Here is an 18,789-nt window from a genome sequence, read left to right as displayed (position 1 = left end):
AAATGTGTTCAGTGAATTAAAGGAAAGTATGTTATTGGTGACTTAGAGGAAATGACAACAGAAAAGTGGACACTCTAATGGAAGAAAATCCTAGAGATAAAAAGTACAGTAACTGATACACAATATTTGCTAGGTGTGCTCAACAGCAATTTGGAGAAAGTAAAAGAAACTATGCAAACATACAGATGTATCAATAGAAATAACCAAATCTGAAAAACAAAAGAGAAGGAAAAAAAAAGAAGAACCAACATATCTATAACTGAAATCTCTGTAGAGGAGTGAAAGAGAAAATATATTTGCTGAAATTATAGATAAAAGCAAACCAGATTTGGTGGAAAACATCAATTTATTGACCTAAGAAGCTACTCAAGTAGGAAAACACAAAGAAATTCACTCCTGTAACTTACAATTAAACTCTGACATCCAAAGATGAAAAATCTTAAGAGCAGCCAGAGCAAAATGACACATTACGTATGCAAGATAAGGTGAACAGATCATCAAAAATTAAGTAAGCCAGAAGAAATAGAAACAACATATTAAATATGCTGAGACATGATCTTTAAAATTACTTCACAATTACAGTAGTCAAGATGGCATAGTATTGATTTCCTTCCCATGGCAGAAACTTTGGAACCCAAGTGATACTCAGTCTTAATTTTCCTATTTCCTTTGAGGCACTAAGGGGTGCTCCCCCTCTTATTTTTTAACAGATAGTTTAAATAGAGTGGAAAATATGTTTTAATGAAAAGACTTCTCACAGGAGTATATATATTCCTGGAAAACACACAAATCTTATTGCAAATTGCTAATATGTTACAATTTAATTCCACCTTCTGTGAAAAAAAGGAAAAAATATTACATAATGAGTATCAGGAAGTTTTCAGGCCTATAAAGATGGACTTAACCTGTCTTCATATAAACACTAATATAAGCATTCTAATATAAAAACATTACAATTTAGTCATTCCCTAACGAGGATCATTTAGATTCCTCCAAATTTTTATTATACATTGCTGTATGTATATTCTGATATTGATCTCCCAGTATACATGTTGTGTTTTTACTGTACTACTTTATTATTTTAATACATACTGCCAAGTGTCATTCACTTGTACCTACTTATACCCTCACCAATAGTGTAGGGGAGTTCCCATTTTCCTATACCTTGGCCAATGCTTAGTGTTCTAAAACTAAAATTTTTAATGATTTCCTCTGATTACCTGGAAGACTAGGCATCTTTTTAAAATTGTGGTGGCCATCTTTTTTTTTCGTATTAATTGACTGCTCGTTCTTTTGCATAACTTTCTATTGTGTAATTTGTTTGCTTTCTTATTATTAACAGTAGTTCTTTTTATACCCCAGCAAAGATCTTCTCTCAGTCTGTTGCTTACTTTTTACTACTGTTAACAGAATAGGTCAAGAAATTTTACGCTTTATAATGATTAAATTCATTAATCTTTTCCCTAATCTTTTTTGTTTTCTGGGTCTTAAGAAGCCTTCTCAACCTTGAGATTATAAATATTTCTTTTTAATAAGTAAATAAAAATTGTTAAAAAAAAAAGATAGCACAGTATTTACAAAGAGATAGACACTCAGATAAATGAAACAGAACAGCCCAGAAAGACACCCAACTCAGAGAGTGGGGGCAATTGGTCATCTACATATAAAACAAATGAACTTCACCTATACCTCACATCTTTTATAAAAATTAACTCAAAATAGACCACAGACCTAAATGTACCAGAAGAAAACAGGAGAATATCTTCATGAATTTGAATTAGGAAGTTATTACATATGAGACCAAAGGTACAATCCATAATATGCAAAAAAATTGATAAATTGGATTTCATCAAAATTAAATTACCTGTATGCACTCTCTTCTTATTCTCACCCTTTCAACTACTTTCACCCTGCTCTAGAATCCTGTTTTTACTTTCTTTTTTTAAATTCTTAGATGTTTCTCTTAGAATCTTCACTTGAAATCTTCCCCTTGGCTATTATCTTAGGAAAACAGATTTAGAAAGGCTAACCTCAACTTATGTTCAAAACTTATAAAATTCATAAACTATGCAGTGACTGATAACTTAGCTAAAGACACAATAATTTATCATCTGTAAACTCTAAGAAAATATTTTCCTTATTAAAATTAAGATTTCTTCATATTCTATCTACTCTCATTAAAATTAAGAAGCATAAAAGAGTTAAAAAGTAGAAATAAAAACTTACAAATCAATAGAAAGTTTCTTAGACAATTATTAATTAAGGAAGCTTCAAGTTCATATATATCTTAAAAGCAATTTTAAAGATAACATGCTTTGGGATTACTTAAGTTTCATGTTAAAAAAAAAAACAATTCTTGAAACATGGGAGGCAGTCAAGGTCAATTAAAAAATCTCAATGGACAGGAAAAGGTCACCTTAAATATGGACTCAAAATGTAATTTAAGCAAACCTGATTAAAACAAACAGTTTGAATATTAACTCTATGAAATTATTTTTCTTAAGTATTAAAGATACTAAATGTTACCTTTGCAGAGAGGATCTCTGATTTTCCAGTATAAAGTAGAAATTCACATATTTTCCTTCTTATCACCTGTTATAACTCTGCATATCAGTCAATTATAATTCTCTACATAAGTATCAATACTTTCTAATACTTTGTTTTCTTAAGTCTTTCTACTACTTTATGGGTTCTGTGAGAGCAAATGATGTATCCTCAGGGCTTAAAAGAATGACTGGCATTATAGCAGGTAATTAATCCATTTTTATTAATAGGTTCTCAATCTGCTTTTATTCAATGGTAAATGAAGGAAAAACTAATACATGTAGCTGGCCCTTTTAGATTATTTCAAAATTGAAATTATTAACAAAAACTTGTGTGCTAAGTCACTTCAGTTGTGTCTGACTCTTTGCGACCCAATGCACCATAGCTCACCAGGCTTCTCTGTCTATGGGATTCTCCAGGCAAGAATACTGGAATGGTTTGCAAAGCACTCCTCCAAGGGATCTTCCGGACCCAGGGATCAAACCCATGTCTCTTATGTCTCCTGCATTGGCAGGTGGGTTCTTTACCACTACCATCACCTGGGAAGCCCTTATCTGGGATCAAATTAGTGATTACATATTTTTTATTACATTGGCTTACAAAGAAAAGTACTGAGGTACAACTAAACTAAAATTGTCATTAAGATCTAAAATTTTATTGTAATAAAAGGTATAACATAGTTCTCTGCTTTATTTCAAAAGTCTTTCATCTCTACTTTCACAGTAAATCATAACACATCATGTGAATCTATAACGCAAAAGTTTCCATTTTAACCTCACAGTGCAACTGTCTAAAACACACAGAAAGGGTGACACAAATTCCCAAAAATCAAAGCAGAGAAAAGAGACGTTGTAATCAGAAACTTTTTTACTCTTTCTACAATTAATTTCATGCAATCTCTATTTCACTGTGCTTCTCCTGTCCAAAAACAATGAGAGTTTACCAATATGTATAATTGTGATCCTCACTGGGTATAAAACCAGGGCTTAAACTCCCACATCTCCAGCTATAGGAGATTTTCTTTAGGGTTAGAAAATTCTGTCCTTTCGTGATGTTAGGAAAACATCAGGCAAAAACATCTTGGAGTCCTCACAGAGTGGTTTCTTTTAACTCATGGCTACAATTGGAAATCTATCCCTATCATTATGGTCAGATAACATGGCAGTTATGGTTTCCCTGCTCTTGTATTTGCAAGTAGGTTTTAAAGTGGCTCTCTCGAAAAGCATTCCACATAAATACAGTTATGATATCCAGAAGCAAGGGCCTAAATTGAAAAAATCCACAAGATTGAAGCTTTTACCAAGATACCAAAAATAAAGATTTATTTGTTTAATAAACTGATTCTATCCATACCACAAAATACTTGCAATGTTTGTTTAGGAGTTGAACAATTTTATTTAAACTTTCTGAGAACTTCAAGTTTCTTTTCCTATCCCTTAACTATTATTGAATTGCATATATACTCAATCTTAAATCTGAAGAAAGTCAGTTTTTCTAACTTGAGATTAAAATTTATACAAGTATTTTTTTTATTTCTTTGTCAATACATAAATTCTTACATTTAATGAACAAAAAAATTAGGCCAGAACTAATATACTCATAGAATTTTTTATTTAACTGATTTTTTTGTGTGGCCTTTATTCTATTTTTCCCTTCATTACTTCAGAATTTCTAAAGCAATAGTTTAATACTTCAGGGAAAAATAAAATGAAGTAAAATAAAATAAGGCAACAAAAACATTGTTTCTCCAACTCATTCCATTCGTCTACTTGAGGAACTGGTATGGCATTAGTAGGCACACTTGGTGATCAAAATATATCTTTGCAAGACTACAGCCCAAAAACTTATTTTGGAATTTTAATAGAAATATATTGCCTTCCAAAAATACTCTGCAAAAGAAAAATTAGAGTTCTGCAAGTAACAGAAAAATGGTTGAGAGGATGACTGTTACTTTAATAGTCCTCATAAAATCAAATCCATCAGCTAACTGGTGGATAAAAATCTCTCAGAAGATATAATCCAAGAAGGCAAAAGATAAAAAGTAAAAGATTGAAACTAAGAAACTACCATTGTTGTTTTTTAAAATTTATTTTAACTGGAGGCTAATTACTTTACAATATTGTAGTGGTTTTTGCCATAAATTAATATGAATCAGCCATGGGTATACATGTGTTCCCCATCCTGAACCTCTCTCCCACCCCCTCCCCATCCCATCCCTCTGGGTCATCCCAGTGCACCAGCCCTGAGCACCCTGTCTCATGCATCGAACCTGGACTGGCGATCTATTTCACATATGGTAATATACATGTTTCAATGCTATTCTCTCAATGCTATTCTCTTCGCCTTCTCCCACAGAGCCAAAAAGTCTATTCTTTACATCTGTGTCTACTTTGCTGTCTCGCATATAGGGTCATCGTTACCATCTTTCTAAATTCCATATATGCGTTAATATACTGTATTGGTGTTTTTCTTTGACTTACTTCACTTTGTATAATAGGCTCGAGTTTCATCCACCTCATTAGAACTGATTCAAATGCATTCTTTTTAATAGCTGAGTAATATTCCATTGTGTATATGTACCACAGCTTTCTTATCCATTCATCTGCTGATGGACATCTAGGTTGCTTCCACGTCCTGGCTATTGTAAACAGTGCTGTGATGAACATTGGGGTACACCTGTCTCTTTCAGTTCCGGTTTCCTCGGTGTATATACCCAGCAGTGGGATTGCTGGGTTGTATGGCAGTTCTATTTCCAGTTTTTTAAGAAATCTCCACACTGTTCTCCATAGTGGCTGTACTAGTTTGCATTCCCACCAACAGTGTAAGAGGGTTCCCATTGTTTTAAATAAAAAACTAAAGGCTTACAATGAAAGCCTTCAGTTTCTATGTACCAAGTACATAAAAAGTTCATTCCAGTTATCCTGTAGGCTGTTAATAAAATCCTTTTTCATGGTTATCCCTTTAAGATAATTTTTTATTGTAAAATAAGTTTAGTGGTGATAACTTTATATAATTCACACCCAGTATTTGAAGCTACAAATATTAAGATCTTTGAGTTATGCTGGATCCTTATATGCAGCTGGCATAAACCCCATTATTTGGGCTCTCTTAATCATTTTTATAATTTCTTTTTGTTTCTTCTAACAAAGACCTATTATATCCCTTCCATAAATTCATCTAGTAAATAGAGAAATAAACTGGGATAAAAGCTATACATTCTTATAATCTACCCATTTTCCACATAAGATATAATTTTTTAAGAGGCTCCTTATTAGGATATTCCATTGGAACAGGCTGGACCTTATTGCTGGTCATTCAGGTCATTTTACATGTATAAATTAGTTCACTCCTCCTAAATAAAAGGCACAATAGCAATTATTGCTTCCTCCCTGTAGTCTTTAAGATAGATCAAAAAGACCTATAAGTGATCTACCCTCTTGAGGTATGAAAGTACTCCTTAAGTATCACAAGAAAAGATGAGGCAATTTGGTAAGCATTTTGTCAAGGTAGGAGGAAAAAACAAGCAAGCAAGCAATAGAAAACAGTTAGAATCACTGAAAGAACCTATGCCTAAGCAGGAAACAGTCAAAGGTAGGCTTGGATATTTTCTTGTACCAGAAAAAAAGGAAGTACTCAAAAGTCTAAGAGGACCCAAATTGAAGTGGACTCCTACATTTTAGCACCAAAGATTAATGACTAATTGATTTTAAAATTCTGAATAAATAAAAATTTGTAAGTACATAGTAATATAAACACACATAAAAAGAGAAAGAAAATAGAAAAAAAATCTAATTTGCTTCCTATAAGTAACTATTACACTAACTCCTAAACTGGTAATTAAAGGGAATAGTGATCCTGCCATTTTTAGGGAACTGTACTTCATCCCAGTTAATGAGATAAAGCTCTTCTTTGAGAAATGACAGAAAATTAGTGCAAAGACATGACAGACTTGGACTCTAACCATTCTGCAAATTCTAAAAAAATAACTGATTCATACCAGGATTATCAATGCATGCTCAAAACCATTTGGTGAAAGGTTACTGGGAAACAGGATATTTACAGTGTCAGACTATCACTAGACCTTTTTTTACAGCAAAAGAAAAACTACATCTTTCTACTGGGAAGAACTCACAAATTCAGGACAACTTGAGTTTGTGTCTCTTGTGTATTGGTTGCTTAGTTGTGTCAGACTCTTTGAGACCCCGTGGACTGGAGTGCACCAGGCTCTCTCCATGGAATTCTCCAGGCAAGAATACTGGAGTGGGTTGCCATTCCCTTCTCCAGGGGATCGTCCCAAACCAGGGATCAAACCCAGGTCTGCTGCATTGGCAGGTGAATTATTTACCTTTTGAACCATCAGGAAAGTCTACTGGTATGATACCAAATGAAATACTCAGCATTGGTTATGAAGTATTTATCAGGAAATGTTAAACCTCAACCTAAGCAAGCAGTTAGGTGTTTCCAGTTTATTGGAAATAGAGGAACAAGTTAAATAATACCAGTAGGAACTCAACAGAAAAATTAACAAGGGAAAAAAGAAGAATGGAATGCTAAGTATCTACGGAGACATAAAACTCATTATGGGGACAAACGGAGAAATTTGAATTGGAAATTTAGTAAATGCATGATATTAGGGACTACTTCAGTTTTCTTGCATATGATAATGGTATTGTAGTTCTGCCCTCATTTTCAGGAAATAATATGCTGAAAAATTTTAGGGCTTAATCGTCATGTCAGCAATTTAACTTTCAAATAGGACAAAAAAAATATTAGATGCAGATATACACCACATTGTTGCTACTGTTTAGTCACCATGTTGTGTTCAACTCTTTTGCAACCACATGGACTGTAGCCCACCAGGCTCCTCTGTCCATGGGATTTCCCAGGCAAGAATACTGGAGTGGGTTGCCATTTCCTCCTCCAGGGGATACTCCCCACCCAGGGATCAAACTCACATCTCCTGCTTGGCAGGCGGATTCATTACCACTGAGCCACCTGGGAAGACCATAAAGTACATTATTCAGTTTAAAAAGTAGGCATACAGGTATTTACCTGAGGCTTAGTCACTCAGACATGTCCAACTCTTAGCGACCACATGGACTGTTGCCCACCAGGCTCCTCTGTCCATGGGATTCTCCAGGCAAGAATACTGGAGTGGGGTGCCATTCCCTTCTTCAGAGTAACTTCCAAAACCAGGGATCAAACCCAGGTCTCCCATATTACAGTAAAATTTTTTACTATCTGAGCTACCAGGGAATCTCATAGTGATAAAATATATTTTTAAAACTGCAATCTGGAAAATATCCTGGTAGTCCAGTGGTTAAGACTCTGTACTTTCACTGCTGAGGGCCAGGGTTCAATCCCTGGTCTGAGAACTAAGATTCCACAAGCTTTGAGGAGCAGTTTAAAAAAAAAAAAAGTTGAGGGATTACTACTGTAATTAGGAATCCAGCAAACTGTTCAACTGAAGGCAAATTACAGTAGACCAAGCCTGTATTACTTTTCTATGGTTTGTTTGCACAACAAATCCTGTTATCAGAACTCATGATACATCATTTATTCTGCTGCCAAGAGTAGAGAATAGATTTTTCAATTGTACATATCCTCCTAAGAATCAACCATTTAAAATGCTAACTGGGAAGTATACCAAATACAAAAATTCAAAAAACTCTGGCAACCTGTATCTTTAGCTACTTTTCTAAGTATCTTTAGATACATAGAGAGATACCTATTTTGCACAGTGCCTGTTACCATGTACAAAACAATAAACTGATTATTACTGATATCATGCTCTTGCCAGTCTCTAATGTTCTGCTCTTTGCAAATATATTTTTACTCAATAAATTAAAAACTTGTAAAAAGTAACCAAAAAAAACTGTAATGTACAATCAAATTCACAGTGATTTGAAGAGGATCATATCCAGCTTTCATTTACTCAGTTTACCCATACCTTTTCATTTTCCTGGTTGTGTTTACTCACTGGTGATGCTGGTTCAGAAAAATCAGTCTCATCATCTACTGCATACTCTCTGCCAGACAGAAAATCCAACAGGCGACTCTGTAAGAATTACACAATATTACTACAATCAGCTGAGAATTCCACCGCTGCTCCGTAAGGAGCAGTACATGTGTGCTAAGTCACTTCAGTTGTGTCTGACTCTGTGCAACCCCATGGACTGTAGCCTGCCAGGCTCCTCTGTCCATGGGATTCTCCTGGCAAGAATACTGGAGTAGGTTGCCATGCCCTCCTCCAGGGATCTTCCTGACCCAGGGATCGAATCTGCATCTCCTGCATTGGCAGGCAGGTTCTTTATCACTAGCATCACCTGGGAAGCCCCCATAAGGAGTAGAGATCGTTTCAACTTCCATTATTCATAGAACTGTCATCATTTAATATACCTAAACAGTCAACTGAATCCCAAAGAGCTTTTTTTCACTAGTTCTTTGAGGCTCAGCTGACTGTAGAGAAATAAACAGGCTGCCAGTCACCTGCTTAGGCTGAGAAAGTCTTCTTGTGGTCTCTCAAGCTTCACCAACAGTAAAACCATCTGTTGGGCTACTTAATGGCTTCCTGAGAGTCAGGGAACCCTGGCACACTCATAGAAGGCATGTATTGACGTTCCTGAGATCTCTAAGGACTGCTAAGCTCTTCTCAGGACTTTTCTCGTAGCTCAGTTGGTAAAGAATCAGCCTGCAGTGCAGGAGTCTGCCTGCAGTGAAGGAGTTTGCCTGCAATGCAAGAGACTGGGGTTCAATTCCTGGGTTGGGAAGATCCCCTGGAAAAGGAAATGGCAACCCACTCCACCATTCTTACCTGGGAAATCCCATGGACAGAGGAGCCTGAAGGGCTACAGTCCATGGCATCGTAAGAGTCAGACATGACTTAGTGCCTAAACCACCACTACCACCACCAAGCTCTTCTCAAGATTCACCATATTTGCTCCTCAGCCTAGGTCTCCTGGAGGATTTTGTCCTCCAGATAATTGTTCAGTTTATGAAAGCAATCACTGTACCAGTTCTCCCTAGAGTTCAGTTACAATGAAGACTTCTATGCTCCTAGATGGGACTTCCCTTATAGCTCAGAGGGTAAAGCGTCTGCCTGCAGTGCAGAAGACCTGGGATCAACCCCTGGGTCAGAAAGATCCCCTGGAGAAGGAAATGACAACCCACTCCAGTACTCCTGCCTGGAAAATCCCATGGTCAGAGAAGCCTGGTAGGCTATAGTTCATGGGGCCGCAGAGTCGGACACAACTGAGCAACTTCACTTTATGCTCCTATATACCCATGGGGCCCTGCATCCATATCCCTCAGGAGCGGAATTATAAAAGTAGGAAACAAAAGGGAGAGGGGCATCATTCAAATTATGTTCCCAGAACTTCCCTGCATTATCTTTATCTTAACTCCTCATAATTCTTACCTTATTTAGGCTACAATAAATCAAAAACAAAGAATGCTTATCAGGATCATGAAATTTCAGGATCTTTAAATTCAGAAATCTTTAAAACTTTCTGATATGTATCTTTAAAGATACTTTAAATTAAGATATTTAGCATATTTTTTTAAAAATCAATCTAAAGATATTTTCCTGCTCATTTTTTCCTCACTGCAAGTTTCCTTTGAGTAATGTAAGTATTGACCAAGTTGTTAGTCTTCTAAGATTTAAACACAGAAAATGTTCTACTTCATATATTACTATCTCAGCAGTTCCCACTTCTTTCCTGATGTTCTGCAGAGGAGACATACTGCTATCTGGAGGCAGACCATCTTCAGATGTAGAACCTTATATATCTCACACTATTAGTTAATTCACTTAAATGAAGAAACTTGTTAGAGAACTTAGAGGCAAAGGATAAAATGAAAACAAAGACCTCAGACAGATAATACTCTCACTGGCTTTTCAGAAATTCTTGTTTGTTATTCCTACAAGCTAAAACTTGTGTTTCATTAGTCTCTCTAAATTAACTTTGTGAAAAATAGTTAAAAATCATCTCTAAAAGTAAGCACATAAAATATAACTAGAGGGGAATTATAAAAAAAACTGTCTTCACTCACAAGTATCCTTATTATGGTGGGGGTGTGTATGCCAGGGTATGCATGTACGTGAATGTATTTTGAGAAGTTACAAATGGGCAAGGATTTTCATGATGGCCCAATGAGGCAAGGACAACAAACCAGCTGCCAGTATCCATTCTCCCCTTCTTCCTTAGTATCTGAGCTTTCCTTTTGTTTCTGGCATGTTACTACACAGAATAAAAACTATATTCTCCATCCTGGCTAGCGTCTTGGTGTGGCCACGTGACTAAGCTTTGGTTAGTGAGATGGAAGCCAAAGAGGTACACCACTTGAAAGGAAAAGAGACTGTCCTCTCTTACCACTTCCTGCTCCAAGAAATGCTGATACAACATCTGGAGCTCCAACAACTACCTTGAACCACAACTGATCTTGAGAGTAGAAGTGAAGAACTAAGATGGGAGAGAGGGCAGAATGACCGAAAACTCCTACGTATCTGATAACCATGAACCAATCATACAAGTCCTAGATGCTTACTCACCTTTAGACATCTTTTACAAAGGAATGAAACAAACTTCCATTATCTTAAATAACTGTTATTGTGGAGTTTTCTATTCTAAGAAGCCAAAACATTACTGCCAAGTTATTGAAAAGAAATATTTGTAAAATATTTTATTATCTTAGAAATTCCAGTAAACATTTTCTTCTAATTATGGCTACAATTACTATTATTTTTTACCACTGTTTAATTACTACTTTAGTGGCACTTGGTAAATATTAAGATAAAGAAATATATTTCAATATCTTAAAACATACTAGATATATTCAAATATATTCTAGAATAGTATATCAACCAAGCTATGAAGGATGATACTCCATTAACTTAAAAATTTATACTCTTTAAAAAAAATAAAGCAATGAATATGTCTGCAAAAAAGAATAGAATATTACCTCATACAGAGTGTATCATACTGAACATTCTCATTATAAATGCTCCACCTTAGTAAAAAACTATTAATCCATAGTCATAGCAATTATTTATACTATATATGCCAAATGAACAGATGCACCCTAAACCAAGAAAATAAAATACAAAAGCAATCCTTGACATTATTCAAAAAGAAATCACATATTTGGTATTGATTTCCTAACAATGTTTTAATCTAATAATTATCTGTCCTTATAATTTAACAAAATATTAATAACACAGTTCAACAAAATTTACCACCAAAATATTTCTCTCAAGTAATGACTAGCTTTCAGGTAGCAAAATTTTCCATTCTTAACATGATCCAAAAAGCAAAAGCATTCTCAAGTTACTATAAATGCTAATACCATCACTTAAAATAAAAATAAATCTAGCCAAATTTTAATTCAACTAAGAATTATTTAAAACAATACTTACCGGAGATATGTTCACATAATTTTCACAATTAGAAGTCAAATCACTATATTTTTTATAAACATCAATCAGATCTAACATGTTACTATTCTTTAAGAAATCATCATAAATCTTCCTGATGTCTTCATAATGGTCAATCATTTTTATATTTTCAACTGGTAAGTTTAATTTCTCATGTAGAAAGTATTTCCAGGTCAATATGATATCACTGAGAGAGACTGTAAACTCTCCACTATGCTGAAAGAGAATAAAAATTAAAAATTACCAAAAATAAAATGATTAAGTTGGATGCTAGTTACTCATTAACTTACAATTAAGATCAGTTCAGTTCAGTTCAGTCGCTCAGTCATGTCCAACTCTTTGCAACCCCATGAATTGCAGCATGCCAGGCCTCCCTGTCCATCACCAACTCCCGGAGTTTACTCAAACTCATGTCTATTGAGTCGGTGATGCCATCCAACCATCTCATCCTCTGTCGGCCCCTTCTCCTCTCGCCTTCAATCATTCCCAGCATCAGTGTCTTCTCAAATGAGTCAGTTCTTCACATCAGAAGGCCAAGGTATTGGAGTTTCAGCTTCCAATGAACACCTAGGACTGATCTCCTTTAGGATGGACTGGTTTGATCTCCTTGCAGTCCAAGGAACTCTAGAGCGTCTTCTCCAACACCACAGTTCAAAAGCATCAATTCTTCAGCACTCAGCTTTCTTTATAGTCCAACTCTCACATCCATACATGACTAATGGAAAAACCAAAGCCTTGACTAGACGGACCTTTGTTGGCAAAGTAATGTCTCTGCTTTTGAATATGCTGTCTAGGTTGGTCATAACTTCCCTTCCAAGGAGTAGGTCTTTTTATTTCATGGCTGCAGTCACCATCTGCAGTGATTTTGGAGCCCAAAAAATAAAGTCTGCCACCATTCTCACTGTTTCTCCATCTAGTTGCCATGAAGTGATGGGATCAGACACCATGATCTTTGTTTTCTGAATGTTACAAAATGAGTTTTGTCATAGAAAACTCTACACTGAATTCCACCAGATTTTAAAAGAACAGCCAAGTTGAACTAAAGAATAATATTAATACCTGATATAAAAGAAAAAGATTTTGATGATTTTTAAAAATACTATCAACTATAAAAAGTTTGCACTTGATAAAGTTAACAAATATGAAAGAAAGTCAAAGTGTTAGTCGCTTAATCATGTCCAGTCCTTTGAAACTCCATGGTCTGTAGCCCATTAAGTTCCTCTGTTCACGGAGTTTCCCAGGCAGGAATACTGGAGTGGGTTGCCATTCCCTTCTCCAGGGGATCTTCCCCACCAAGGGATCGAACCCAGGTCTCCTGCATTGCAGGCAGATTCTTTAACATCAAAGCCACAAAGGAAACGCTTAACAAATATAGTCATCTTATTTCCTGAACTTTACTATATTTCTTCTACCAAAAATGGGAGAGGATGGGTGAGTAGTGAGTTGTACTTACGTGCTATTGATTAAGGAAACATTAATTCCTTTTCGTTCTTTTTGCTAAGGTATTTTTAGTCTCTTATTTAAAAATTCAATGCCACACTGGATTCCTACATACTCAGTTCAGTTCAGTCGCTCAGTCGTGTCCGACTCTTTGCAACCCCATGAATCACAGCATGCCAGGCCTCCCTGTTCATCATCATCTCCCGGAGTTCACTCAGACTCACGTCCATCGAGTCTGTGATGCCATCCAGTATGTCATCCTACATACTACATTATCCCAAATGTTAGTCTTAAAACATGATCATAAAACTTAAATTTTAAAAAATTATGTTTTATTACTATTTCCAGGGAAGCTAAAATATCTGCTAAAATTTAGGGTCAGTGAAGAATTTTGAACCTTCCCTGCTTATCATCACACTTAACTATCACAAACAAATGCTAAAAAGCAACAGTTCAGGTTTCTCCTATAAGTGTCAGATGTTACTAACTAGGCAAAATTGTTCTTTTTTCCCTCTTATTCAATGTCTTCATGATAAATTATCTCAGTGGTCATGTTGAAGATTTTTTTTTAATTGATTGTATTCTGTTCGACTTAAGTATTCAAGATATTAACAATGATGCCCTCCAAAACATGCTAGACCTAATTTAGTTGAAAAAAAAAAATCTAAGTACTGCTTTCCAATGCAGGATGAGTAACAAATATTTTTAAGTATCTGTATGTGGTTTTGAGAAATATATTTTGCTGCCCTCTTCCACAGTTAAGTTTAATATGTTGGCATTTTTTGCTAACACCAATATCTTTCCATTAATAGCATTTAAAAATGGGTGGGTATTTAAATAGCACTATTCATTAGAACTAAATTATAACACCATCTGAAGCCAATGAAGATTAATAGAAAGAAATAAAAGGAAGCCAAATAATGTTATTTTCTACATACCTGATTCTTTCAAATCTCTGTATCTTTTATAAAAAGTAGCCATATTTTCTGACTAAAGACAAGATGCCCAAACTGCCTTAAAGTAAGTAACTTTATTTATCCATATGGCAGCAACTAAGAAAATTATCTTTATTGTCTTTAAAGTAAGGATCCGTTATATAAAAATTATTAAAATTAATTCAATTTCATGAAATTAGTTCAATGCACAATCAAAAAAAAAAATCAGTAACTCTCAAACACTGGACCCATAACCCAGATGTAAGACAGATTTGTAATTTCTCAGCATTGCATCAAAATTGTATACTTTACTTCCCAATACCACAAAGGTTACTTACACACCAAAGAATTTCCAAATGGTATGTAAGTTTAACTAATTTAATTAATTAATTAGTTAGTTAAACTAATTCAATTATTTAGAGTTTCAAAACTACACTGTTATATCTCAAAAATTCCTAAAAACCATTTTGGAATAACAACCTTCATGTTGAAAATAAATTAAGATTTTGCCTAATACAAATGTACAGATTTCATCCTAATGACTCTGTGCTGTTCTCAGTCATGTCCAACTCTTTGCAACCCCATGGACTGAAGCCTGCCAGGCTCCTCTGTCCATGGAATTTTCCAGGCAAGAATGCTGGAGAAGGTTGCCGTTTCCAACTCCAGGGGATCTTCACAACCCAGGGACTGAACCCACATCTCTTGTGTCTCCTGCATTGGCAGGCAGAATCTTTACCACTGCACAACCTGGGAAGTCCTATCCGAATAACTATAACTAAAGGAAACTATACAAGTTCTTAATCTTGTGAGAAAAGGTTTTGACTACTTAACAGTGTTTATACTGGGATTGTAAAAACATTTTAAATCCAAATAAAGATGCACTCCAAATATCAGTTTTCACGATCAGGTGTCCATCATGACAGCATATTCTATTATTCAAACCAGTAACAACTGATTGAGAGAGTTTGCGGTCAAATCAGAAAATGTTTTGCTAAGAAAACATGCCAGCTGGCAAATATCTGAAGGAAGTTCAAAACGTGCAATCCTTTAGTTCTCTGATGGACATAAGAAGGACTGCATTTCACAAGAATAAAATGAGAAAAAACGAGTTACACTTATCAGAGTACTTGTACTTTTTACATTTTACCGAATGTATACTTGTATAATTACTCAAAATTTTAAATAAATTTTATTTTTTCACTAACTGGAATTCGTGTTATTGAAAGAGAAAAGATAGCAAGTTTACTTAAGAGCATTAATTGGATGTATGACCTTGAATAAGATACTGAAATCCCTGAGTCAGCTTCCTTGGTTATAAAGTAAGATTGTACATATTAAATAACACCTGATAAACTGTAACCAATCAAAACTGTCAGTTTCCTTTCTCTTTTCTCATTCAATGTAAAACAACAGTTTGTTGCGGGAAGGGTGGTAGATAAAGAGAATAAAATTTTTAAAACTGTTTCTTATTTGTTATGTCACTATTAGATCATTTTCAAATCTGATAACCAGTGCAAAGAAATAGAGGAAAACAACAGAATGGGAAAGACTAGAGATCTCTTCATGAAAATTAGAGATACCAAGGGAACATTTCATGCAAAGATGGATTTGATAAAGGACAGAAATGGTATGGACCTAACAGAAGCAAAAGATACTAAGAGGTGGCAAGAATACACAGAAGAACTGTACAAAAAAGATCTACATGACCCAGATAATCACGATGGTGTGATCACTCACCTAGAGCCAGACATCCTAGAGCCAGAATGTGAAGTCAAGCGGGCCTTAGAAAGCATCACTACGAACAAAGCTAGTGGAGGTGACGGAATTCCAGTTGAGCTGTTTCAAATCCTGGAAGATGATGCTGTGAAAGTGCTGCACTCAATATGCCAGCAAATTTGGAAAACTCAGCAATGGCCACAGGACTGGAAAAGGTCAGTTTTCATTCCAATTCCAAAGAAAGGCAATGCCAAAGAATGCTCAAACTACCGCACAATTGCACTCATCTCACATGCTACTAAAGTAATGCTCAAAATTTTCCAAGCCAAGCTTCAGCAGTACATGAACCATGAACTTTCAGATGTTCAAGCTGGATTTGGAAAAGGCAGAGGAACCAGAGATCAAATTGCCAACATCCGCTGGTCATCGAAAAAGCAAGAGAGTTCTAGAAGAACATCTATTTCTGCTTTATTGACTATGCCAAAGCCTTTGACTATGCAGATCACAATAAACTGTGGAAAGTTCTGAAAGAGATGGGAATACCAGAGCACCTGACCTCCCTCTTGAGAAACCTATATGCAGGTCAGGAAGCAACAGTTAGAACTGGACATGGAACAACAGACTGGTTCCAAATAGGAAAAGGAATACGTCATTTAAAGCTCAACATTCAGAAAACGAAGATCATGGCATCTGGTCCCATCACTTCATGGCTAATAGATGGGGAAACAGTGGAAACAGTGGCTGACTTTATTTTTCTGGGCTCCAAAATTACTGCAGATGGTGACTGCAGCCATGAAATTAAAAGACGCTTACTCCTTGGAAGGAAACTTATGACCAACCTAGACAGCATATTCAAAAGCAGAGACATTACTTTGCCAACAAAGTTCCGTCTAGTCAAGGCTATGGTTCTCCCGTGGTCATGTATGGATGTGAGAGTTGGACTATAAAGAAAGCTGAGCACCAAATGATTGATGCTTTTGAACTGTGGTGTTGGAGAAGACTCTTGAGAGTCCCTTGGACTGCAAGGAGATCCAACAAGTCCATCCTAAAGGAGATCAGTCCTGGGTGTTCATTGGAAGGACTGATGTTGAAAGTGAAACTCCAATACTTTGGCCACCTGATGCAAAGAGCTGACTCATTTGAAAAGATCCTGATGCTGGGAAAGATTGAGGGCAGGAGGAGAAGGGGACGACACAGGATGAGATGGCTGGATGACATAACCGACTCGATGGACATGGGTTTAGGTGAACTCTGGGAGTTGGTGATGGACAGGGAGGCCTGGCGTGCTGGGGTAACAAAGAGTCGGACACGACTGAGTGACTGAACTGAACTGAATGAAGTTATTGAGAAGGAAAGGCAATCCACTCCAGTATTCTTGTCTGGAGAATCCCATGGACAGAGAAGCCTGGCAGGCTACCGTCCACGGGGTCGCAAAGAGTTGGACACAACTGAGGGACTAAACAACAACAATGAAGTTCTATATATCTGCCATATAATGAAGTCAAAAATCCTCAGTGAATCTATTATAGGTTAAATCTTTAGTGGTATAAAACTGCTAGAGATGTGTCACATTATTTAAGCTAAAATATTTCTCCTCCTCAGAAAATATGCCAAAACCCTGAAACTCAAAGGTTATTTTATTTCTCCCCACCAAAGCCGTTAAGAATGCAAATATACCAATAAACAGACTAACAACCAGGTATTCAAAGGTTTTACTGTCGTCAAATTCAGTTGTAAAGACTATACTTTAGGGACTTCTATTCTTAAACTTCAGAGAATTAAAAACCTAAAGCTCAAAGCACAGGATGGAAAATATAGATGAAGGATATGGACAACCAAGTCCACCTTACTATCCGCTAATTGTATGCTGCACATTGCCAAGTGAGAAAGTCTAAGCACAGATGGAATGTTTGGGCTGAAACTGCACATGAAGAGTAAAGCAAAACTGATCCACAACCCACCATCTCCACTGCAAATGTGCATATATACACACGAACTGCGAAAAGTTCAGTTGTATTTCATCTTTCCTCTTCTTTCCCACCCAGAGCCTGCATTTTCAGTAAATTAAGAGAATTAACAAGTAGAAAATTAACAAAGAGAAAGAGATCTTGAGTGAACTGTACACAGGCAAATTCTAAAGAAAAAATGACTTGGATTGAATATTTTAATATGTCAAAATTTTTACAATGAGAACTAAATTTTCTTCAGGGTATGTATCACTTAGCTTGTGGATATATTTTTAAATTATTCATAAACCAGCAAAAGAGGTAATTTGAATACAATCTGATTCCAGAACACCCCTCCTCAATCACTATACAATAATGATTCTTAATAATTTCATTTTCTCTCTCTTATTTTCTAGTGCATAGTGACCAAGGTTTAACCTTCAGCTAGCCCATTCCATTATAATATTACAATATCCTCATAATCTATTATTTACCTTAGCACCATTTTCTCCAGATTACTAAAGAAGGACATATTCCTTTTTAAATACTCAGGCAGTAAATCTGGTAAGATTTGGAAATGAACTGCAAAGGGGAACAAAGGAAAGAGACCCTATGATATTCCTTGGGTGTCCAGCTTCAGTGACTGAGTAAACAATGGAAGGTTAGGTTGAGAAGTTCAGGGAGCAAACAATGTGATCTATTTTTAAAAACTGATGTGGACAGAAATGCTCAGCAAGTATCTGACCATACCAGAGTAAGACTTAGTAGAGAGGTC

At 35.8% G+C, this 18,789-nt stretch overlaps 1 protein-coding gene across 1 annotated transcript in view; it reads right to left on the bottom strand.

Annotated features, from left to right (window-relative positions):
• PARPBP (PARP1 binding protein) overlaps positions 1 to 18,789 on the bottom strand; it is a 57,072-nt gene that overhangs the window by 35,853 nt on the left and 2,430 nt on the right. Inside the window, exons 2-3 of the mRNA XM_052639615.1 lie at positions 11,960 to 12,193; positions 8,495 to 8,602 (exon numbers count right to left, since the gene is read on the bottom strand). Coding sequence (XP_052495575.1) covers positions 8,495 to 8,602; positions 11,960 to 12,193 — 342 coding nt within the window. The remainder of the gene's footprint in view (positions 1 to 8,494; positions 8,603 to 11,959; positions 12,194 to 18,789) is intronic.

The sequence above is a fragment of the Budorcas taxicolor genome, chromosome 5, assembly GCF_023091745.1.
Source record: "Budorcas taxicolor isolate Tak-1 chromosome 5, Takin1.1, whole genome shotgun sequence".
Classification (NCBI taxonomy): domain Eukaryota; kingdom Metazoa; phylum Chordata; class Mammalia; order Artiodactyla; family Bovidae; genus Budorcas; species Budorcas taxicolor.
Note: the sequence above shows the minus strand (reverse complement) of the source record. Positions and strands in the feature narration are given on the sequence as shown.